The following is an 18,523-nucleotide window of genomic DNA, read 5'->3' on the forward strand; positions in this document are numbered from 1 at the left end:
TCTGTGTGAGAGTCTTTTCAGAGTGATGGCTCCTAATGACAGAGCAGACACAGGCAGTGAAGATCAAGACAGCAACAGCCTCTTCTTTCTCCGTCTCTCTGTTTTTTTTTCAGCCACAGTGAGGGTGATTGATTAAATGGAGATGTATGTGTAGGAAGATAGGGAAGGTAAATGTCAAAAAAGAGGAGTCTAAAGTTCAGTGAGAGTGTGGAATAAAAGTGTAAAAAAGGGGATCAGAGAAAAATGAGAGGGTGGGGACTTCTGGATGGGGTACTTCAGATTCCCTTTCAGTCAGCAGATCTGCTCACAACTTGTCGAGTATTGATTATTGGGACTTGACTTATCAAAGCACACTCCTCCCCTCACTTTTTTCCTTTACCTCTCTCTTTCACTTTCCTTTTGTATCCGTCTCTCCACCAATGCTCTGTCTGCTTGGCTCGTGCCCAATCTAAATGTGCAAAACAGAGGAAGCAAAGTGTCACAGAGCACTTTTTCTATTTTGTTGATGCTGCAACTCTTCTCCCACTGCTTTGACAATATTAATTGCTGTCCCCATGTGCTATTGATGGGCTGACCCAAGCTAATCCTGCCCAGCCTTGCCTGGGTCTCGATGGATTTGGACTCTGGCAGAGCTAAGACCCGTAGGACCTGCCCTGATCCAGTAGGCCAGGGCTTAGTTTGCATTTCATCTTAAAACTGAGGAACAACAGTACATGTGGCCATGCAGGAACAAGCTTAATACATGAGCACTTGATTTTTCTGAGGGTGTCCTACACCAAATCCTTATCCAAAAGGAAAGAACATTTTAGCCAAATGCAAAGTTGAAACAAATGATCATCTCCCAGAATTTTTTTTGATTCAGGGGAGAAGTCTATTTAGATCTGTGATCTTATTCTTTGCTACCTTGGGAGAACATTTAGATTCAGGCCACTGCCCTCACCTCCCTTTGGTGCAGGGAATGTGCCGAGGCAAGCCTTAATGCACTGCTAAAAAAGAATCCAAGACTTCCGCTCGCAGTCAATAATGCATGTGACCCTGCATCCACCTCCCTCCTGCTGCTCTGACGGCAGCCAGTGGCATTACTCAGTTGTAGATGACAGCTTTTGCCAACTATCACGGCTTTGGTGTTGCAGTCACAATGAAAAGGCGTTTGTGAAGGTCAGGGGCTCCTATCATCAGGAAATCCTCTGCTGAGCCAGTACCACGCAGGAACAATGGGCCAATCAAGCTGACAGCCAAATGAGGGGGATCGTTTATGAACTTTTGAAAGTGTAAACAAGCTGAAGCCTTTGTCAGGCAAATCATAATCACAGGATGTCGGCTAATGAAAGCGGGTAGATGAGTGCAAATGTCAGAAAAATGGACTGGGCGTGAGGAAGGGGGCAGGCTGAAAAATGATGAAATAGAATTGGAAATTAAGTTGATTGAGGGGGAAGACATTGCTTTGCCTTTTACTAGAGAATGAGCAGAGACTAGAAAGAGATAATTTTTTTCAGGCTGATACAGACTGGGTTCAAACCAGACAGAAGAAAAGATGATTAAACCCTCTAAACCAAAATATTTCTCTCAGCCTATGAATCTAAAATTGCTCATCTGCAAAAGACACAGATGTCTTGTGCTGACACCATTTCCTCCAAAGTGAAATTTTCCATCGTGTTTTTCTGTTTTCTTTTAAGCGCTCGATCCCAGGTCCCACCATCCACCTGCCTGAGCCTCCTTGGGCAACACACTGAACCCCAGTCTGCTGTGAATCGGTGTGTGAGCAACATTAGTTAATACTGATGCGCTCTTCACTTAGACGCCAATGCCTTCAGTGTATAAATTTTGCGTGAATTAGACTTCAGAGATAAAAGCTCTTTGATTGGTCCATTTACCATTTAACACATTTAACATTCTAATATTGAATCTGTTGACCTGTATTGGTCATAATTTCAGTGTGGGATGGGATTTGGTTTCCATTTGAGCCCAACACACCTGCTTTCATGGCAGACCAGCTCCCACTGGTGGTGGATGTTTCTTTGATAGGGTTGCAAAAATTAGAGAATTTCCAGGAATTTATGGAAATGAACAGAAATTTATGGAAGCAAACCTGGAATTCATAGTCAAGAATTTTAGAATAGCCGGGACACGTAGAGGGAGGCCGATGTTTTTTTCAGGGTGATACCGATACCAATTATTGGTAGCCAAGGAGGCCGATTACCAAAATTTGGAGTCAGTATTTTTTTGTGGTAAACGGAAAAATATTGGTGTCGTGTTTTGAATAATACAAACTCCAACACTTAACTTCCTTTAAATGCCTTATCTTTTTTATGAAGTTAAATGAAAACTTGAAAACAAGAACAAATTTTCTACCTAAAGTTTTCAGTAAATAGAGTTTTTCAAAATTTTAGTCCAACTAAAACGTTGTTTTATCTTTCACTTATCTTTGTTTCAAGATACTTAAGGTATGGTGCTGTGGGTGGGACAATTAGGAAGACGAAGTAGTGGCTTCATACAGAGAGGCATGACTGCATTAAAATCAAAATAACACAGTTTTAAATTGAATTCTTATCGGCTGTTGGATTGAAAAAAAAAGGCAGATTCCGATACACCTCAAAATGCCGAAAAACCGGCACAAATTATGCTACAAATAGGGATGCACTGATACCTGGTCCAGGTCTCGGGTATCAGTGGATTGGTGCCCCTCAAAGCTGGATTAGTCATCATGGTGCAGATCCAGGCAAACAGCTCTTTGCTTTTATTTTTTACCAGCGCTCTTGGATACTTGATTTGGAATGGTACCTCTGATGCATTTTCTTTGATTTTACTGAATTACCAGTCTACAGGGTAAAAAATATTATAATTGAACATTAATTTCTGCACATTCTGAAGCATGTTTTTTACCAAACTTGCTGGAAAACATTTTTATATTTTGTTGTTGAACAAATATTAACTTCAGTAATTCCATTTACTCATTTTTTTGCCTTTTACCAAAAATAATTACCCACAGTTGAGCATGCAGGTTATTATTTAACTCTAGTATCGGATCAATATTGGTATCGGTCAATACCCAAAGCCCAGGTATCGGTATTAGTAACGAAACCAAAAAAGTTGGATCGGTGCATCTCTAGCTACAAAGTATATTGTAGCATAATTTGAGCTAAAACAACCACATTTAATGCAAGTTCAGTGGAATACCTCACTCCCAGATCTTCATCCTCCCTCAGCCTCAACATCACCCCAGCCTGATTGTCCACCATGGGATTCAGAGCCTTCAGTCGCTCTCCTTCCCGTCTGTGGAACTCCCTCCCACCAGATATCCATGACATTGACTCACTGACTGTTTTCAAATCTTGCCTAAAAACCATCTATTCGGCATGGCCCACTCAACCTGACTGTTCTCCATCCATCGTATCCTTTCAATCTATTTCTTCTGAACTTTTTTTCATTTTTCTTGTTCTAACTTTTGTTTAAATGCTTTTGAACTATGTTTTTCTATGGCGTCCTTGGGTGTCTTGAAAGGCACCTTGAAATAAAATATATTATTATTATTATTATTATTACATAGCACATTGCTGAAAGCAGGGATATTGAGAACACGCTCCCTTAATCCACTATGCATGATGCCTTCAGCACAAGATCATTCAAGGCATCAGCCGAAAGCAACAAAAAGGCAAGTAAGTTTTGATAAAACAAGTCAGAGAATTTTCAAATTTCCAAAGCTAAACTTCTCATCGAGAGTTTATGTAAATTTACTGGAAATTTTCCACCCCTTTGCAACCCTATCAACTCGACCATTTTAACATTTGTCTGTTACTACTGGCTTCTTCATCCTGATAATGTTTGTATCACCTTAGAAAACTTGACAGCTTTAGAGTATTTGAAAGTCCTAGCAAAGCAACAGCGGCTAGATTAGAGCTTGTTAACCCAGAACCTCATTTCTTTCTGTTTGATTCTGGTTCGAAACAAATTAGCACATCAAATGAGCTTGAGGGAATTAAGAAACAATCAAGGCTGACCTGAAGCAAAGCAGTTTCTGACTACCTCAGGTCTCTGCTAAAAAAAAAATCAAAGCTCTGTAGTGATGACAGAAACCTGCAGAAACACATCAGGGAGCAGTAATCACACTCGTCATCTTACGCCTCAAATCCAGACACCACGGTGAGCCTTGTTAACTCTATGGGTTCAGCTTCTCCCCTGTCAGCTGCAGTGAAGGCTTGTATGTATGAGTGCGAGTGTTTCCAGGAAGACAAAAGGGCCTGCCTCTCTGACTGTGTCAGTTTAATTATTGCTGTCATCACGTCCCAAGCCAGGGTTCTCGACAGAGCGTCTTTAGGAAGAAAAAGTAATTTCCTCTCCCTTTTTAAACTGCATCATACACTCTGGCAGGACCACCTATTGATAAAAAAGACATGGCAGGCTCATTTGAGTTTTATTCCAGACACAAACACTTTCAGATAGTTATTACACACATTCTTGTACACTTGCAGCAACGAAGCAGACTCACAGGCAACACTTAAAAGGCTAGTCTCGGTTATATGCTCTCATTGAAATTCACAGGAGTGATTTGTCAGTAACCTGTTTTCTCAACGGAAAAACACTTTATTTTAATGTGAATCATTTATACTCAGAGCCTCAGCTCATGCAAAATAAGGCCCTCTTTATGAAATGTATGCCAGAATAGATAACTTTACAAGTGAAATGGAAGGTGTTAAAACATTCAGAAGAGTGCATTAGATGGTGAATTATTATTTTCAGTGTGTGATGCGATGCATATTTTAAAACTAAATGACAGACTGCAGATTTTATCTAACATATACTGATACACTTTAATACTCTTCTTTTAAATGACTGGCATCTTCAAAAAAAATCCTGCTCAACAGAAAAGGTCAAAGGTCTAAAATCTTAACATGTGTCAGTTGAGAAAACCATTAACACTCCCATGTGCACACACAAGCCCGCACCATCACTCACAAACAAAAGCTGAAAGTGTGTTTCCATCGACACATGCTTCACAGGAAGCGCCTGACATTTTCGCAGGGAGTGTGAGGCTAAGCGTTAAGACCTTTAGAGAGTGTTATTCTTTCATTCTTCTCTTATCCTCCTTTTATTCCAACATCCTTATCTTTGTTTGTTCCTAAAGCGTTCTTTTCAGCAGGTTCACCCAGCATTTTTTTTTCAGGGGCAACATCAGGATGCCCTGATGCACTGAGCAATGTGCTCTCACATTTACATAAAGGTTGCTTATTATGATTAAAAAATAAATAAATAGGAAAAAAAATTACAGAGAAGTCCATAGCAGCAAGAACACTGGAGGATCTGTCCGTCTGAGGAAGAAAGATTGTCCACAAGAATTGATAGCTGAAAGGAATAAAGCACAGAATGATATGCAACAATATGCAGTGGCCAGGTGTGTTGCTATGGTGAAGAAAATGATTGTCCAGGCTCTAGATTACAGTGCTCACTTCCAAAACAGCCTGACTGCACACACAGCAGCAGCAGTGACACACACACACACACAACCACACACAGGGCTCAGCTGAAATAAGCTGGCTGATTGCTGTAGTTTACAGGTAAAGCCATTTGAATGGAAATGGAAGTGCATTACCAAAACTTATAGCCACCAGGGCCAGCTGTGAATGAGAGGAGTGACTCGCTGTGAGAACGTATCGTAGGCATCGCAGCTGGAAGACGAAAGGAGTGTTTGTGTTTGTGTGTTTGAGTGAGTGATTTCTGAGACTAGGGCTGATATTCAATGCTCAGAAACCTTTATCACATTCCTCACCTCTGGCCTCGATTGAAAGCTTCTGTGGTGAGTCATTATTAATTAAAAAAAATAATGTTTAAAAAAGCTGGATTGACATCACAGAAATATAAAAAGGCAGCCAAAATGTTTGGATTTCCTCCTTCTGGCTGACTGTAGTATCTGTCATAAAGGTCACCTAATTTAAGTTAACAGATAAAACATGAGTCAAACATTCTAACAAAAAACAAAAATAGATCAAATCGTTTTTTTTATTAAAACACTGTTTCAGTCAGTAATGCTAGTTCTTAAAATTCTGATTTATGTTTTGTCTTTATCTTTAAAAGGATGGGGTAAGAAGTTGGTTTAAAGTAGTTCTTTAAAGCTATTATAAAGGAAGTATAATGCCATGATTGACAGGTCTGTTGACAAATGATAATCTAGGGGCTCTGCGTGCGGAGGGTTTTTTAATGTTTAATGGCTGTACAGGCAAAGTGTCACTGTGATACTAGAAACTGTACAGACTCTGGCTCCAACCAACGTCAATAGTGCATCTGGAACAGGAGACATTTCATCCAAGTTTTATTCAGTCAGCGCTTTAACTGTAATTTATTGAGCAAGTTCCCAATTCTTCCTGTGACACCACAGGCAGACCTGTGTCTTCAGCTGCGTCTTCAGCCATTATCACCAACATTGGAGCCCCTCAGGGCTGTGTACTCGGCCCCTTCATTTTACATTCATTTTGTTGTGACTTACTTTATTTTACTTTGTTTTCATTATTTATTTATTTCCCTAAGCACAGCGATTTAGGCTACTTTATTGTGGGTGGTAGGGATGTCCCAATCCCAATCCCAAGTATCCCATCACATTAGATCTTTGCATCATCTAACTGTTAGGTGATTGGCATTTTAGACAAATCACATCGGTTGTCATTTAGCAGAATTTGCCACCTAACACTAACGTGTCAGTGTAACCACGTACTCTGAGTTTGCCCAACATTGTAAAGTGGATGAGACAATATTAACAAGTTCAGTACAGTCACACTTAGCTTTATTACAGAACACATGCACAACCAGACACATTACAGCAACAACATCTGCTTTACAGCATCCTAGCTCTCCAAGGATGTACAGTTTAAGAAAGCAAAAACAAAACAAAAAAAATCACGATCAGCACACAATGTTCGGGGGGAACTTTTTTTAAACCCAGCAGTTTAGAAGATATTAAGATTGCAAGTCCATCCAATCAGAGACATAGCTTGGGCACCCTTTAGCTCTTAGTGTGGAAACTCAAAGCCCACATCCCTTCCAATATGGCCATGCTAACCATTTCGCTTCAAAAGTCCGTCTTAGAAAAAGACGGGCGACAACCGGGAGACTACATCCTTTTATGATACAGTCTATGATCAAACTAGGAAGTGAAAAAAGAGGAAAGGCTGCGACGCTGTTTCTTGCCTTTAAAGGTACAGATAAAAATCCACAGAGACAGCGTCCAAAAGTTCTCAGAAGAAGGTGAGACACAGGTTTATGCCTTCTTCATTAACCATGCTATGTCTTGCCGTTCTGACACTTAGTTTCACACACGGATGTTTGTCCCCTGGCTTTGCTGAGACAGATTCCTTTATTTTTGAGTTTCAGACGATTCAAGTCAGACAAAGTTGTAATCCTGTTTGAGGCATAATAAACATTTCAGTGAAAGGGTAAAAGCACATGAGATAGTTTGCGTCTCATATTTGGGTTTCATGGTCCTGCACCGTCTCGTGAGAGTTGGGTTTAGTGCAGCCTCAGATTCAAACATGGTGCATGCACACAAGTTTACAGGGCCTCATACAAGAGAGCATGTAAAATAAATGGACTTAGCTGGAGGGGAATTAATAAGCTCTAGACATATTTTAGCTATTATTATCTTAATCCACTCTTGTCAAAACACAAAACAAAAAGTCTGCAGCTTTACTTTCTTACCTCTTTAGGAAAGTTTATCTCTGCAAACCAAAGTTTAGGATCAGGGCTTGATAACAGCAGATATTAAATAGAATAACTGGATCGGGACATTCCTCATTAAAAGTGCTTTACAAATACATGACGCTGATCAATTCATTCCAGTCTTCACGGTCTTCTTTCTGGTTGCAAATAGAAAACTTGAAAATAGAGCAGAGCTCACAATGAGAGGAGCTTTTCTCCCTCTGGCGTGGTCGCTTTAATGGCATTGTTGACTCTTGTATTATCTGTGTAAGTGCATATATAAGTAAAGATGGCCTCGAGCGAGGGGGTTAAGTGTGTGTGTGACCATGTGTATGCACAGTGTGTTACGTAAATCTTTATGTTTCTGTGTGGAAATGTACGAGCGGAGAAAACAAATCTCCCCTTAGGACAAAAGACTATCAACTGTGTCTGATACATATGCACTCTCACTTATTAACACACCCAGCACATCACACAGCACATCACAGTTTGCTGTTTTTACAATCATTTCATATGGAGCACTCGGTGCATGTGATAACCTTAGTGAGAAGCACTTGAAGGATGATGTCTTGTACAATGCAGATATTTTATTCTTATCACTCTATAAATTTCTTAAACCACAAGTAAGAAAGATCATCAATGACAACTTGATTGGTCTGCTGATGATATACTGATACTCATGTAATGACTACTGGGAATTTTGAATAACTGAACGATTGTTACCAACTTATTTCTGACTTGCTTTTACAATAAATCAATTTTTGATCTAGTTTGTCCATTTTATTGTTGTAGTCTATAATGTCATAAATGATTGGTTTGAATTAGAGCTGATAATAATTTCAGATCTGCCAGTCCCTTCAAGCAACAGATGAAAAAAATGTTCTGTGCACACCAAAAGAAACCTTTTACTTTATATTCCTTTATATAAAAAGACTTCTTGAAAAATGTCTCATAGTTATGATAATCCAGTTGATAAATGGCATGTCTCAAGGAAATCATCCATACATTGTAAATTAATGACAATAGCCTTAAATAATCAAATAAGGACTACGCAAGTTCCATTTCATCATGATGATCTTCGAATGCAGACAGTGGCATGCTGCCCGCTTTGTATAAAAAGCGATTTCTTCCCACCCTCCGGGCACACACTGCAGACAAAACCAGTGAGTGGGTGATGGCAGTGTGTGTATGTTTCTTTTTGTGTGTCAGTCAGTGTGCATGTGTGAAACAGCATGAAGTGATGATAGAGTTTGTTGTGGTCGTGTCCAAAAAACCTGAGGCAATCATTACCTCTGCTGCTGAACCATTTAGGAAATCAGCCTCTTTTCATGAGATAGCTACATGTCTGTCTGTGTTCTCTGTCTGCGTTTGTGTCATAGACTGTATGTAGAGTGGACGGCATGGCTCTGGCTCTAACCCCCGTCAGAGGCACCGTCATTGTGCAGCCAGAGTCTGCGCTGTAGAGTATCTAAGTGGAGTCGGTTGAATTTTCTTTTCTTTTGGAAGTCCAATCTTTTCTTGGCTCTACTTTCTGAAGTATTTTACTATTCCTGTGAAAAACACGCAAGATTGGCAGCTGTCAATCATCCTTAAATGTGGTTAAAATCTCAGTTTTGACATCTTACAACTAATGAAAAAGAAACTTTTTCAGAAAAAAAGGAATGGATTATAATGTAGCAAAATAAAATCTTCATATCCCAACAGAATATGGACGTGAGAAACATTTATACAAGGTGTATTTAATATGTAAAGTTTGACTACCACTCATCTGGAATGACTGGGGAGACAGAGTTTTTACCTAGACTGCAGCGAGCCACCAGGAGGGGGCAGTTTTTGTGGGGACCTCACTTCAGGCCAAACGAGATGACGTCCATTTTTCCTACTGTCAATGGTCTGTGTGTGTTCTGTGTGTGTGTGGATAGACGTTTTTCTGCCTGTTATTTATCGCCCACTAATCGATTCACTTGTCCCCTCCCTGTCCCTTTCGTCTCCTCCTCTAGAGGCTGGTGGAGGCAGCAGAGGAGGCTCACCTACAGCATGAGGAGGACCCAAACCTACAGGTATGTGTCACACCTCTACGTCCTGCCTACATTTTACTTTAAGCACACAAACACAATCACAATCAGCATGCTTTTTCCCTGGGGTTAAAGAAATCCTGATGAAAACAATTTATCCCTGAGATACCCATGCTCCACTGTAGAGAAGGAAACACCCGCACACCGTCTGACTTGCAAAAAATGAATATAGTCTAATTCTGCAACATTTGGGTCCTAGACCTTCATCAGGCAAAACAAATTATAGAATTAAACTATATTTATTTTTTGCAAGTCGGACGGTGTGCGGGTGTTTTCTTTAAAATTGTTTTACAGTATACCTGGACCTCCAACGCACCTGTCCTAAAAAAAAAGATGTGCGAAGAACCTTTCCTTTTGTGAACCACTGTAGAGAAGGAAAAGGAGTTTTGTACCACTCAACTCAGCCTGCAGTCCTTTAAAAGTGTGTAACTCCACTTTTCTTGGAATTCATTCATCGATGTGTGTATTTGTCTGCAAATGTTTCACTGATATAAATTCACATTCATACGAAAATGTTGACAAATAATAATAAATTGTTGTTGGAAAAATGGTTTCTTACTCAGAGTGTTTAAGTAGCTTTTAGCACATAGCACAACAGAGAGTTTTTGAAGGTCTTGGAACATAATATCATTTCTTAGCTCAAGACGGACCACAGTTTGAAATTTTCAAAAATTGTTTGAGTTTTCCAGCAGCTGTTCAAATATAAGAAGAAGAGTTTTACCAAAGCTGAAAGTAAAGAGGAAGCAAGATGCTACTTCTTATGAAAAGGGAGTGACAACTTAAACAGTCAGTCACATCAAGATCGGCCTCAAATTATCCAAAATGCAGCACTTTCCACTGACTTCAAGTTGAAGGAAGTTTAACTTTGGCATTTGCTGCTGCTCTGGTAAAGTCATCTTGCTGCTGTGATTATTACACTGAGCTTTTTACACAGTACAAAAAAGCAATACTGAAAGATAAAATAATCCATACATATATTGGCTGAAATCTCAAGAATAAAAGAATCAAATAAGTAAAAGAGGTGATAAAAGAAGACTTTATGTTGTGGTCAAGTCAGGTCAGTTTAAAGACTTTTGGGTAAAGGTCAAGAAAATACCAAAAGCAATGCCATATCTCTATACATACCTTTTCCCCAAATAAAACTAGCAACAATGGGAGACATAAAGACTCAGATTGTTGAGAGATTTCTGCAATCTTAACAAAATCAATGAAATGAATGATACCTTTTCTACAGATACTGGATTTTAAATGGTGCAAAGAAGTTTTTTTTACTTGAATCATATGCTTTGTAAAACTCTTCACTAAAATGTGTTAAATCTAAAATTCAGTGGCCATTATTTAGAAAACCTTCAAATTTCACTTCTATCACCGGGACAACACAGACAATACAGTGTTTACATCAAGCTGCAACTTCTGGTCTAAGAATATGAGACAATGCTGAAGTGCTCAAATCTGCTGCTTCTCAAGTGTCTGCTTGAGGCTGGCTTCAGTACCAGAAGTCACATACACACCAAGCCAAAAAAAGCTGTTTTTACAGCAGAAGTTAACCTTTTACAGCCTGGTTCAAAAAATGTCTCTCGTCTGACTCGCTAACTTTACTATCCACACACACTGTACGGGGGTAAATTGTTTTCTGACTTGGCTGTTCAGAGGATATTATAAGATCATGAGCTCGCCCAACCAGAGGCACAGCTCAGGGTCACGTGACTGACAGGTGCCCTATAGCTGTACACGAAGCCCTTGCCACGGCCGTTTTTCACTTCAGAAACAGACCGGTGACGTCGGCGAGACAACATCCATATTTTATGCAGTCTATGGTTTACATGTAGTACATCTGGTTCCTGCAGAACCCGATGAGCAGCGATGAGTTCTCAGTGTATTCAGCTTTCGCGCAGTTTTGTGTGATCTGAACAGGTATGGGATCCACCCACTAATATAGAAATACAGGATCTGCTGCAAGCCCACTGATAGACCTTCCTCAAGAAATTGGAAGTGCTGCTATTAATCAGCTATTATTTATCATTTATTTAGTTTAGTTTATTTGTTCATTGTTTTATGGACAGTTCCCTTTAATTCACTATACAGTAAAAGAGGCAGATTTTGCCTTAACGGCTAATTTCCAGCTGTATCCCTGGCCAGTTGTCAAATAGGCAGACTAAAATGTAATCATTAAGTTTTAAAATACAGTTAATACAAAAGAAAATACATAACATGTATAGTTACAAAAGGCCTAAAACAAAAGGAAAAGACATTCAACTTATTACACAAAATTAGAACAAACACAAAGTATGACAAAGCAATTCATGCATTAAAGGAAAGACGGAGCCAACAAAGGGTGAAGAAATAATCACAGAGGCCACATTTATCATTTCAAATAGCTCAGATCAGTTTGAGCTCTGCTGTTGTCCCCTCTGATATGTGTAAGAGATGGTAAAATTTGTTTTTTTCCCACCTTTTCTCATTGACAGATGCCAGTGTTGTATATAATATTTTTAATAAAAGTCGCTGGTGTTAGTGTTTTCCATGTGAAATAAAACTAAACCGCTCTTTAACAGTTTGGGTTAAACTTTTGACTCCACATTCAAGTCTGAATTATAAATCATGAATTATTTAAGGGATTATATTGCCGTCAAATTCCTACTGAGAAGTAAACAAATTCTAAACTATTCCCTGTGACTTCCACTTCAGTTCTGCAGACTTCAGGAAATGCATTCAGCTAATCATATCTGCATACACACCCCCAAACCCAGCCTCTGCTCGCTGGTTCTGCCTCAAATCCATTTGAGCAGCTTTAATTTTTAGAGTGCAGCTTTATATGGTGTGTATCTGCGTTTGTGTGTGTGTGTGTGTGTGTGTGTGTGTGTGTGTGTGTGTGTGTGTGTGTGTGTGTGTGTGTGTGTGTGTGTGTGTGTGTGTGTGTGTGTGTGTGTGTGTGTGTGCCAACGAGAAAGACAGAGAGGGAGAGTGCACTTGTGATGCTCCGTCTAAGTCTGCTGCACATCGTGCACATCTCAGAACAGAGTTTATGGAAGTAGGAGGAGCAGCAACAGAAAGTTGAGTTTTAAAGAGGAAATATGATGCTAAGCCGACTTGGAAGTATTTGCTGCTAAACTACTTATAAACTCTGTGGTGTGTGTTACATGTATGTGTGTTATATGTGCCTGTGTCTCTGCCTGTGGCAATGTGTGTGTGTTTACTCTGTCAGCTCTCAAAGGCATTACAGTGAATGCCCAGACGTTTTCTGCTGTCATGGATCATTAAGAAAGGATCAATTACTAAATTCAACCACTGGCTGCTGTCTGGCTCTGGATCTGCCTCTCATTGAACCTCTTAGCTTCTTTTCTATTTTTTTGGCAAACCACTCAACACTCCACATGCTTCAATTTTATAAACATACACTAGATAACCTGAACTGTCTATGATCAGAAAAAAAATTGTGTTTCACCTTTTGTATGAAAAAAAAAAAAAAACCAAATAATCAAACATTGCCAATGTGCGGCGCATAAAGTAAAACACGTACCTGTACACAGACACCCCTTCACTCTCTTGTTTTTGTTATTTTATGTATATCATCTCTTTTACTTGTTAAATGACAATTATTCATGTACTAAGACATCAGTAACATTTCAGTGGTTTATTGGTGGTTAAAATGAGCAGTGCTCACACAGGCATTCTGTGGCAGCTCAGACGTCTTGAGTATGTGTGGGTGCACATTCGTCATTCAGTAGACCGTGATGTACTGCAGTATGCAGCCACGTTAAACGGATGTGCTTTTGTTTCTGTATACAGGTGAGCAACAGTGATGAAACACAATGACTCAGACTGATGATGTGTATGACTTTTCCTATGTGCAAATCAGTCACTTCATGTCAAAGTTTTAGAAGTTTATTGGTCGTCTTGGAAGTGCCCTACTTGTCACATTTGCTGTCCAGGAAATACGTGGTCTAACCACCAATGGTGTGCTTGAATATTTGCTGTGTGAGTGTGCAGAATATTGTAACGTATTAGGGATGGGTAATGAATTAGGTACTTTTAAAGGTACAGGCCAAATACCGTCTGTAGTACCGAGTACGGATACACGTAAATCAAACGGTACCATGTTTCAATTACCTAAATGCTTCCTTGTGACTGTGTGGGAGTGGAAGAGCGGACCATTTTCCATGCTGGACATGAACACAACATTGAAGGTTGGACAATGAGAAATTTCTATGTTTAATTGAAAACTTTGAGATTCATCATTAAACTAGAAGAGCACTCAGAGAGCTCAGACCTCCACCAAGCGTATTGTGATTTTCACCAACACTTTAGTCCTACTTTAATGTTATACTCCCTTTCAGCAGACTGTCTGCTACAATTTGGTGTTAGTTGCAGGTTTGTATGATAATTTGTTACCTGACAGTGTTGAAAATTATGTTGACGTAGTACATATTTCATATTCCCGATCTTAGTATCCAGAATATTGCCAGGATCCAGATTGTACTCTTACATCTGTCAGAAATTACGATGACCTTGTCTTGTATTGTTTTGCAAAGCAATCCGACCATTTATCGTGGAATTATATACACATATGGTGAAAACGGCCCTATCTCACAATGATAGAGAATCCTTAAAAAAATCCTGGATCCAGATGGTGATCCAGATCTCCTCCAAAATTTAATCATTTTTTTCTTATCCCATTTTGAACATTTCCTGAAAACTTTACCAAGATCCAGTCATTAGTTGAGTTATGTTGTTCACAGACAAACAGACAAACTCTCACAAAAACATAACCTTCTAGGTCGAGATAACAAACTGATATTTATTAACACAAAAGAGTTCTGAAAATTGGTACTGCTGAGTACTGATACCAGTCGCCAGGTACTGGGCATTGATACCGTATGACTTTGATTGTGAAAGGAACCCACCCCTATAAAGTATGAATGTGAACTAAAGATGATTTGATGCCAACTGAAGTGTTGGGATGTACTGCAGTGTGAGCCCACGTTGAGCTAATGTGTTTGTGTTTCTGTATGTACAGATCTAGAGTAAAGTTATAATAAAATCTAAGGCACAACTTGAAACCCAATACTTTAATTATTTCATTTTCACATTGCTTGTGATGTGATTTTATGATTTTTATTTTGACTAAATACTAAATACTAAACCTATCAATCAGGGAGTGATGGGCTCATCAAATGATGAGCAGTTTAATCCTCTGAGAACATTTTGTGTAGTCATAGTTGTTTTTGATGTTTTGAAGCTGCAGTACTTTTCATACAGATCAAGCTCCGGTGAATCATCAAGTGTGCCTGTCAAAACTCACAGCTCTGCCTGAACAGTAAGAGCTCCAAATTTAGACTGAAATCCAGCACACACAGCTGAAGCAACAGATACACCAGGAGATCAGCCAATGCAGAGAAGTGCAAGATTTCATGGCAAAATTCCTCGAGTCGCGTATTAACGAATCACCCTTTAAAGATACCTACTTGTATTGAGAAAGGGTATATGTATTACAGCAGTTTGTCATATTACTGTGGACATATGTTTGTGTATCTGCATCAGTGTATCACTTGTAGATGCTTGTCTGTGTGTATCTGTGATTTCTCATATGCTGCTTGAGGGGCAGCCACACTGTGTGGGCTCTCAGCGGTACTTTATGCCAGTAATTACTTGGCGGCGACGAGATGAGCCCAGTGAAGTTGGTGTCCTTTTGTTTCAGCTTTAATGACAGCTGCAGCACAGAAGTGATGATGACTGATTGTGAGGATGTAATGTAGAGTTTCATGATGTCCAGGACATGGTTCATATCAAACTATCATTATATTAGCACACCTAGAAGTGTATTGCACTAAAGTGTGGGTTTGAATACACAGAAGACAGAGGGCAAGGTTAGGAAAAGGAGTAGAGAGAGGGAGAAATAGTGTGATATGCTTGTGACATGTAGATTCTAGCTTGCATTAAATGGTTTTGGCATCTGCTTTAACCATAAATTAATATAATGAGGGATTTAAGCTGTGAATGATGCAGGCCACACATCCACAAGTTTCTCTTAGAAAATTCACACTTTCTTTGTTCAAGGTCTTTGAGGAATATAAAAAAAATAAAATAAAAAATACACTCACTGACCACTTTACTAGGTACACCTTGCTAGTACCAGGTTGGACCCCCTTTAGCCTTCAGACCTGCCTTAATCCTTTGTGGCATAGATTCAACAAGGTACTGGAAACATTCCTCAGAGAGTTTGGTCCATATTGACATGACAGCATCACACAGTTGCTGCAGATTTATCGGCTGAACATCCATGATGAGAATCTCCTGTTCCACCACATCCCAAAGGTGCTCTATAGGATTGAGATCTGGGGACTGTGGAGGCCATTGAGTACATTGAACTCATTGTCATGTTGAAGAAAGCAGTCTGAGATGATTCCAGCTTTATGACATGGGGCGTTATCCTGCTGGAAGTAGCCATCAGAAGATGGGTACACTGTGCTCATAAAGGGATGGACATGGTCAGCAACAATACTCAGGTAGGCTGTGGACTTTAAACCATACTCAGTTGGTACCAAGGGGCCCAAAGTGTGCCAAGAAAATATCCCCCCACCATTACACCACCACCAAAGAACCTAACCTCTGGCATCAACAAGGTATTTTTGCCCACTGAACTGCCGCTCACTGGATATTTTCTCTTTTGGACCATTCTCTGTAAACCCTAGAGATGGTTGTGCGTTAAAATCCCAGTAGATCAGCAGTTTCTGAAATGCTCAGACCAGCCCATCTGGCACCAACAACCATGCCACATTCAAAGTCTCTTAAATCACCTTTCTTCCTCATTCTGATGCTCGGTTTGAACTGCAGTCTCGGCCATGTCTACAAGCCTAAATGCAAAGTTGCTGAAGTTGCTACCATGTGATTGGCTGATTAGAATTTTGTGTTAATGAGCAGTAGTGTTATTGTACCTAAACAGATTGTTTTTGGTTTTTTTTTCGCTAAAATGAGTGTAATGTTGTGATTTCACCAAAAGATGATGTGGGCAGTGTTCCTAAATGTGGCTAATTGGTCAAAGTTTTAAACAATGAAGTACCACGAGTCTGAGAGGCAGAAATGTTATGTTCACATATGTGGACACTGGGTCTCCCAGAGATGAAAACACTGGGAGACAAATGAGTGACATCAGGATCTCCATCAGATTTTTAGTAAGGGATCCTCCCTGTTAACTCTCACGAACCTTTTCCAACTTCTGCTACCAATGAGTACCAAATTTGTTGTCATGTTTGTGAGTTAGTATTCATCCTTAGCCAGGCAGGTTTTTCAGGACCTCTTGATAAATTTTGTTGCCGTCATTAATTTTCCTGGTCCTTTTGTATTTGGAGTTCCCTGAGCATAAAATACCATTGTTCTGTCATGATCACGAACTGCTGTTGATTTCTTGTTGATGTTTCCGGGCATAAATATTAATGTTCAGATAAATGTGTGTGGGCACTTTTCCACCTGTGTGCATGTGTTTGTGTTTATACTGCTGCTTTGGTGGCATTTCTAATGGCGCCCTTTACTGCAGAACATGCCGAATAGATGGTAATTATCGGCGGCTGTGCTAAAAATACCACATCTGTGCTGTAGGGTGAAACCTCCTCCATCAGTATTCGGGGTTTATTATAAAATGTTTGTGTGTTTTTTTTTGCCACCGGATACATATTTGGCTGGCAGCAGTTTGATAGGAATTTCCTTATCTATCCTTTCCAGAGCTCCTCTGCTTCCATGTGAAATTGGCACAGTAATCTGCTGCGATTTTCCTCCCTTGCTCTTTTACCCGCAATGCTCGCGTACTGTAAATAGGAAAGCGGAGAGCAGTCTCCCATGCCCTCTGCAGCCAAATCCTTCCTTGGAGGTTGGAGACAAACCAGCAATTGCCAGGCTTGATTTTGACTAAATTTGTAGCCCCAGTCTGAAGGGAGCAACGAGAGAGAAAGGCCTAATCTTTTTTTCCTCCCCCTCTTTTGTTCTTGTACCCCTCTCTCTAAGGTAATATCATAGAGTGCAAAGAGGTGTCGGCATGCTTGTTGATTTGCCAATTTGCCTCTTGTATAACCTGCAAAATTTATTTGACCTTAAGCATGTGAGCCAAGGCATCCTCTGCTTTACTGCCCATCACATCTAGAGCCTTCCATGCAGAGATGGGATTTATATTTCAAAAGTCATTTCTTCAAAAGTTGGCCTTGACCGACCAACGTATAATGCTCAGATGTCTTAGACAGTCCACACCACTTCTACCTTCTCCAAATGCATAGGACGTCTCACCTGCATTACATCTCCAGACTCAAAGCATTTCACGGTAAAGGCCTCAAAAAGGTTTCCAACAGAGAGATAGGGTGTCGCCTCCAAACAGTGTGGCGACAAGCCTCTGTGAAGCTTCTTTGAAAGAAATAGTTTCAGAATGAAAGAATTCTTTGAAGAAAAAGAAACAGGTCCCCAAACACTCATTTATTATTTTTAATGCACCATGCCTATAGAATTCTTGATGAGCGTGTATTGTTAAGGATTTCCCAGATGCAAATACACATATATTAATGACGAGACGACAGAATCAACTTGGCAGCCTTTGCGGGTTTTATTGAAGTCACACAGCTCGAAACACAGCAATCATGGTAGATGGACGGACAGACTCCCCTCAGCTTCAAACATGTATCTTTATGGAAGGTTTCAGTGACGTCATCATGTGTCTGTTTTTGCCAACTCGTCACTATGGGGATAGTTTGGCTCCAGCCAAAGTACCACTGGTCACGGCATGA

At 39.9% G+C, this 18,523-nt stretch overlaps 1 protein-coding gene across 2 annotated transcripts in view; it reads left to right on the plus strand.

Annotated features, from left to right (window-relative positions):
* The window catches only part of cacna2d3a (calcium channel, voltage-dependent, alpha 2/delta subunit 3a), a 159,149-nt gene that overhangs the window by 40,583 nt on the left and 100,043 nt on the right, over positions 1–18,523 (plus strand). For both annotated transcript variants that reach the window (XM_074680877.1, XM_074680879.1), the window contains exon 4: positions 9,684–9,743. In XM_074680877.1, the coding sequence (XP_074536978.1) occupies positions 9,684–9,743 (60 nt within the window). The remainder of the gene's footprint in view (positions 1–9,683; positions 9,744–18,523) is intronic.

The sequence above is a fragment of the Halichoeres trimaculatus genome, unplaced genomic scaffold (genome assembly GCF_033239565.1).
Source record: "Halichoeres trimaculatus isolate MK-OKI-2021-1 unplaced genomic scaffold, fHalTri1.1 fHalTri1_scaffold_11, whole genome shotgun sequence".
Taxonomy (NCBI): domain Eukaryota; kingdom Metazoa; phylum Chordata; class Actinopteri; order Labriformes; family Labridae; genus Halichoeres; species Halichoeres trimaculatus.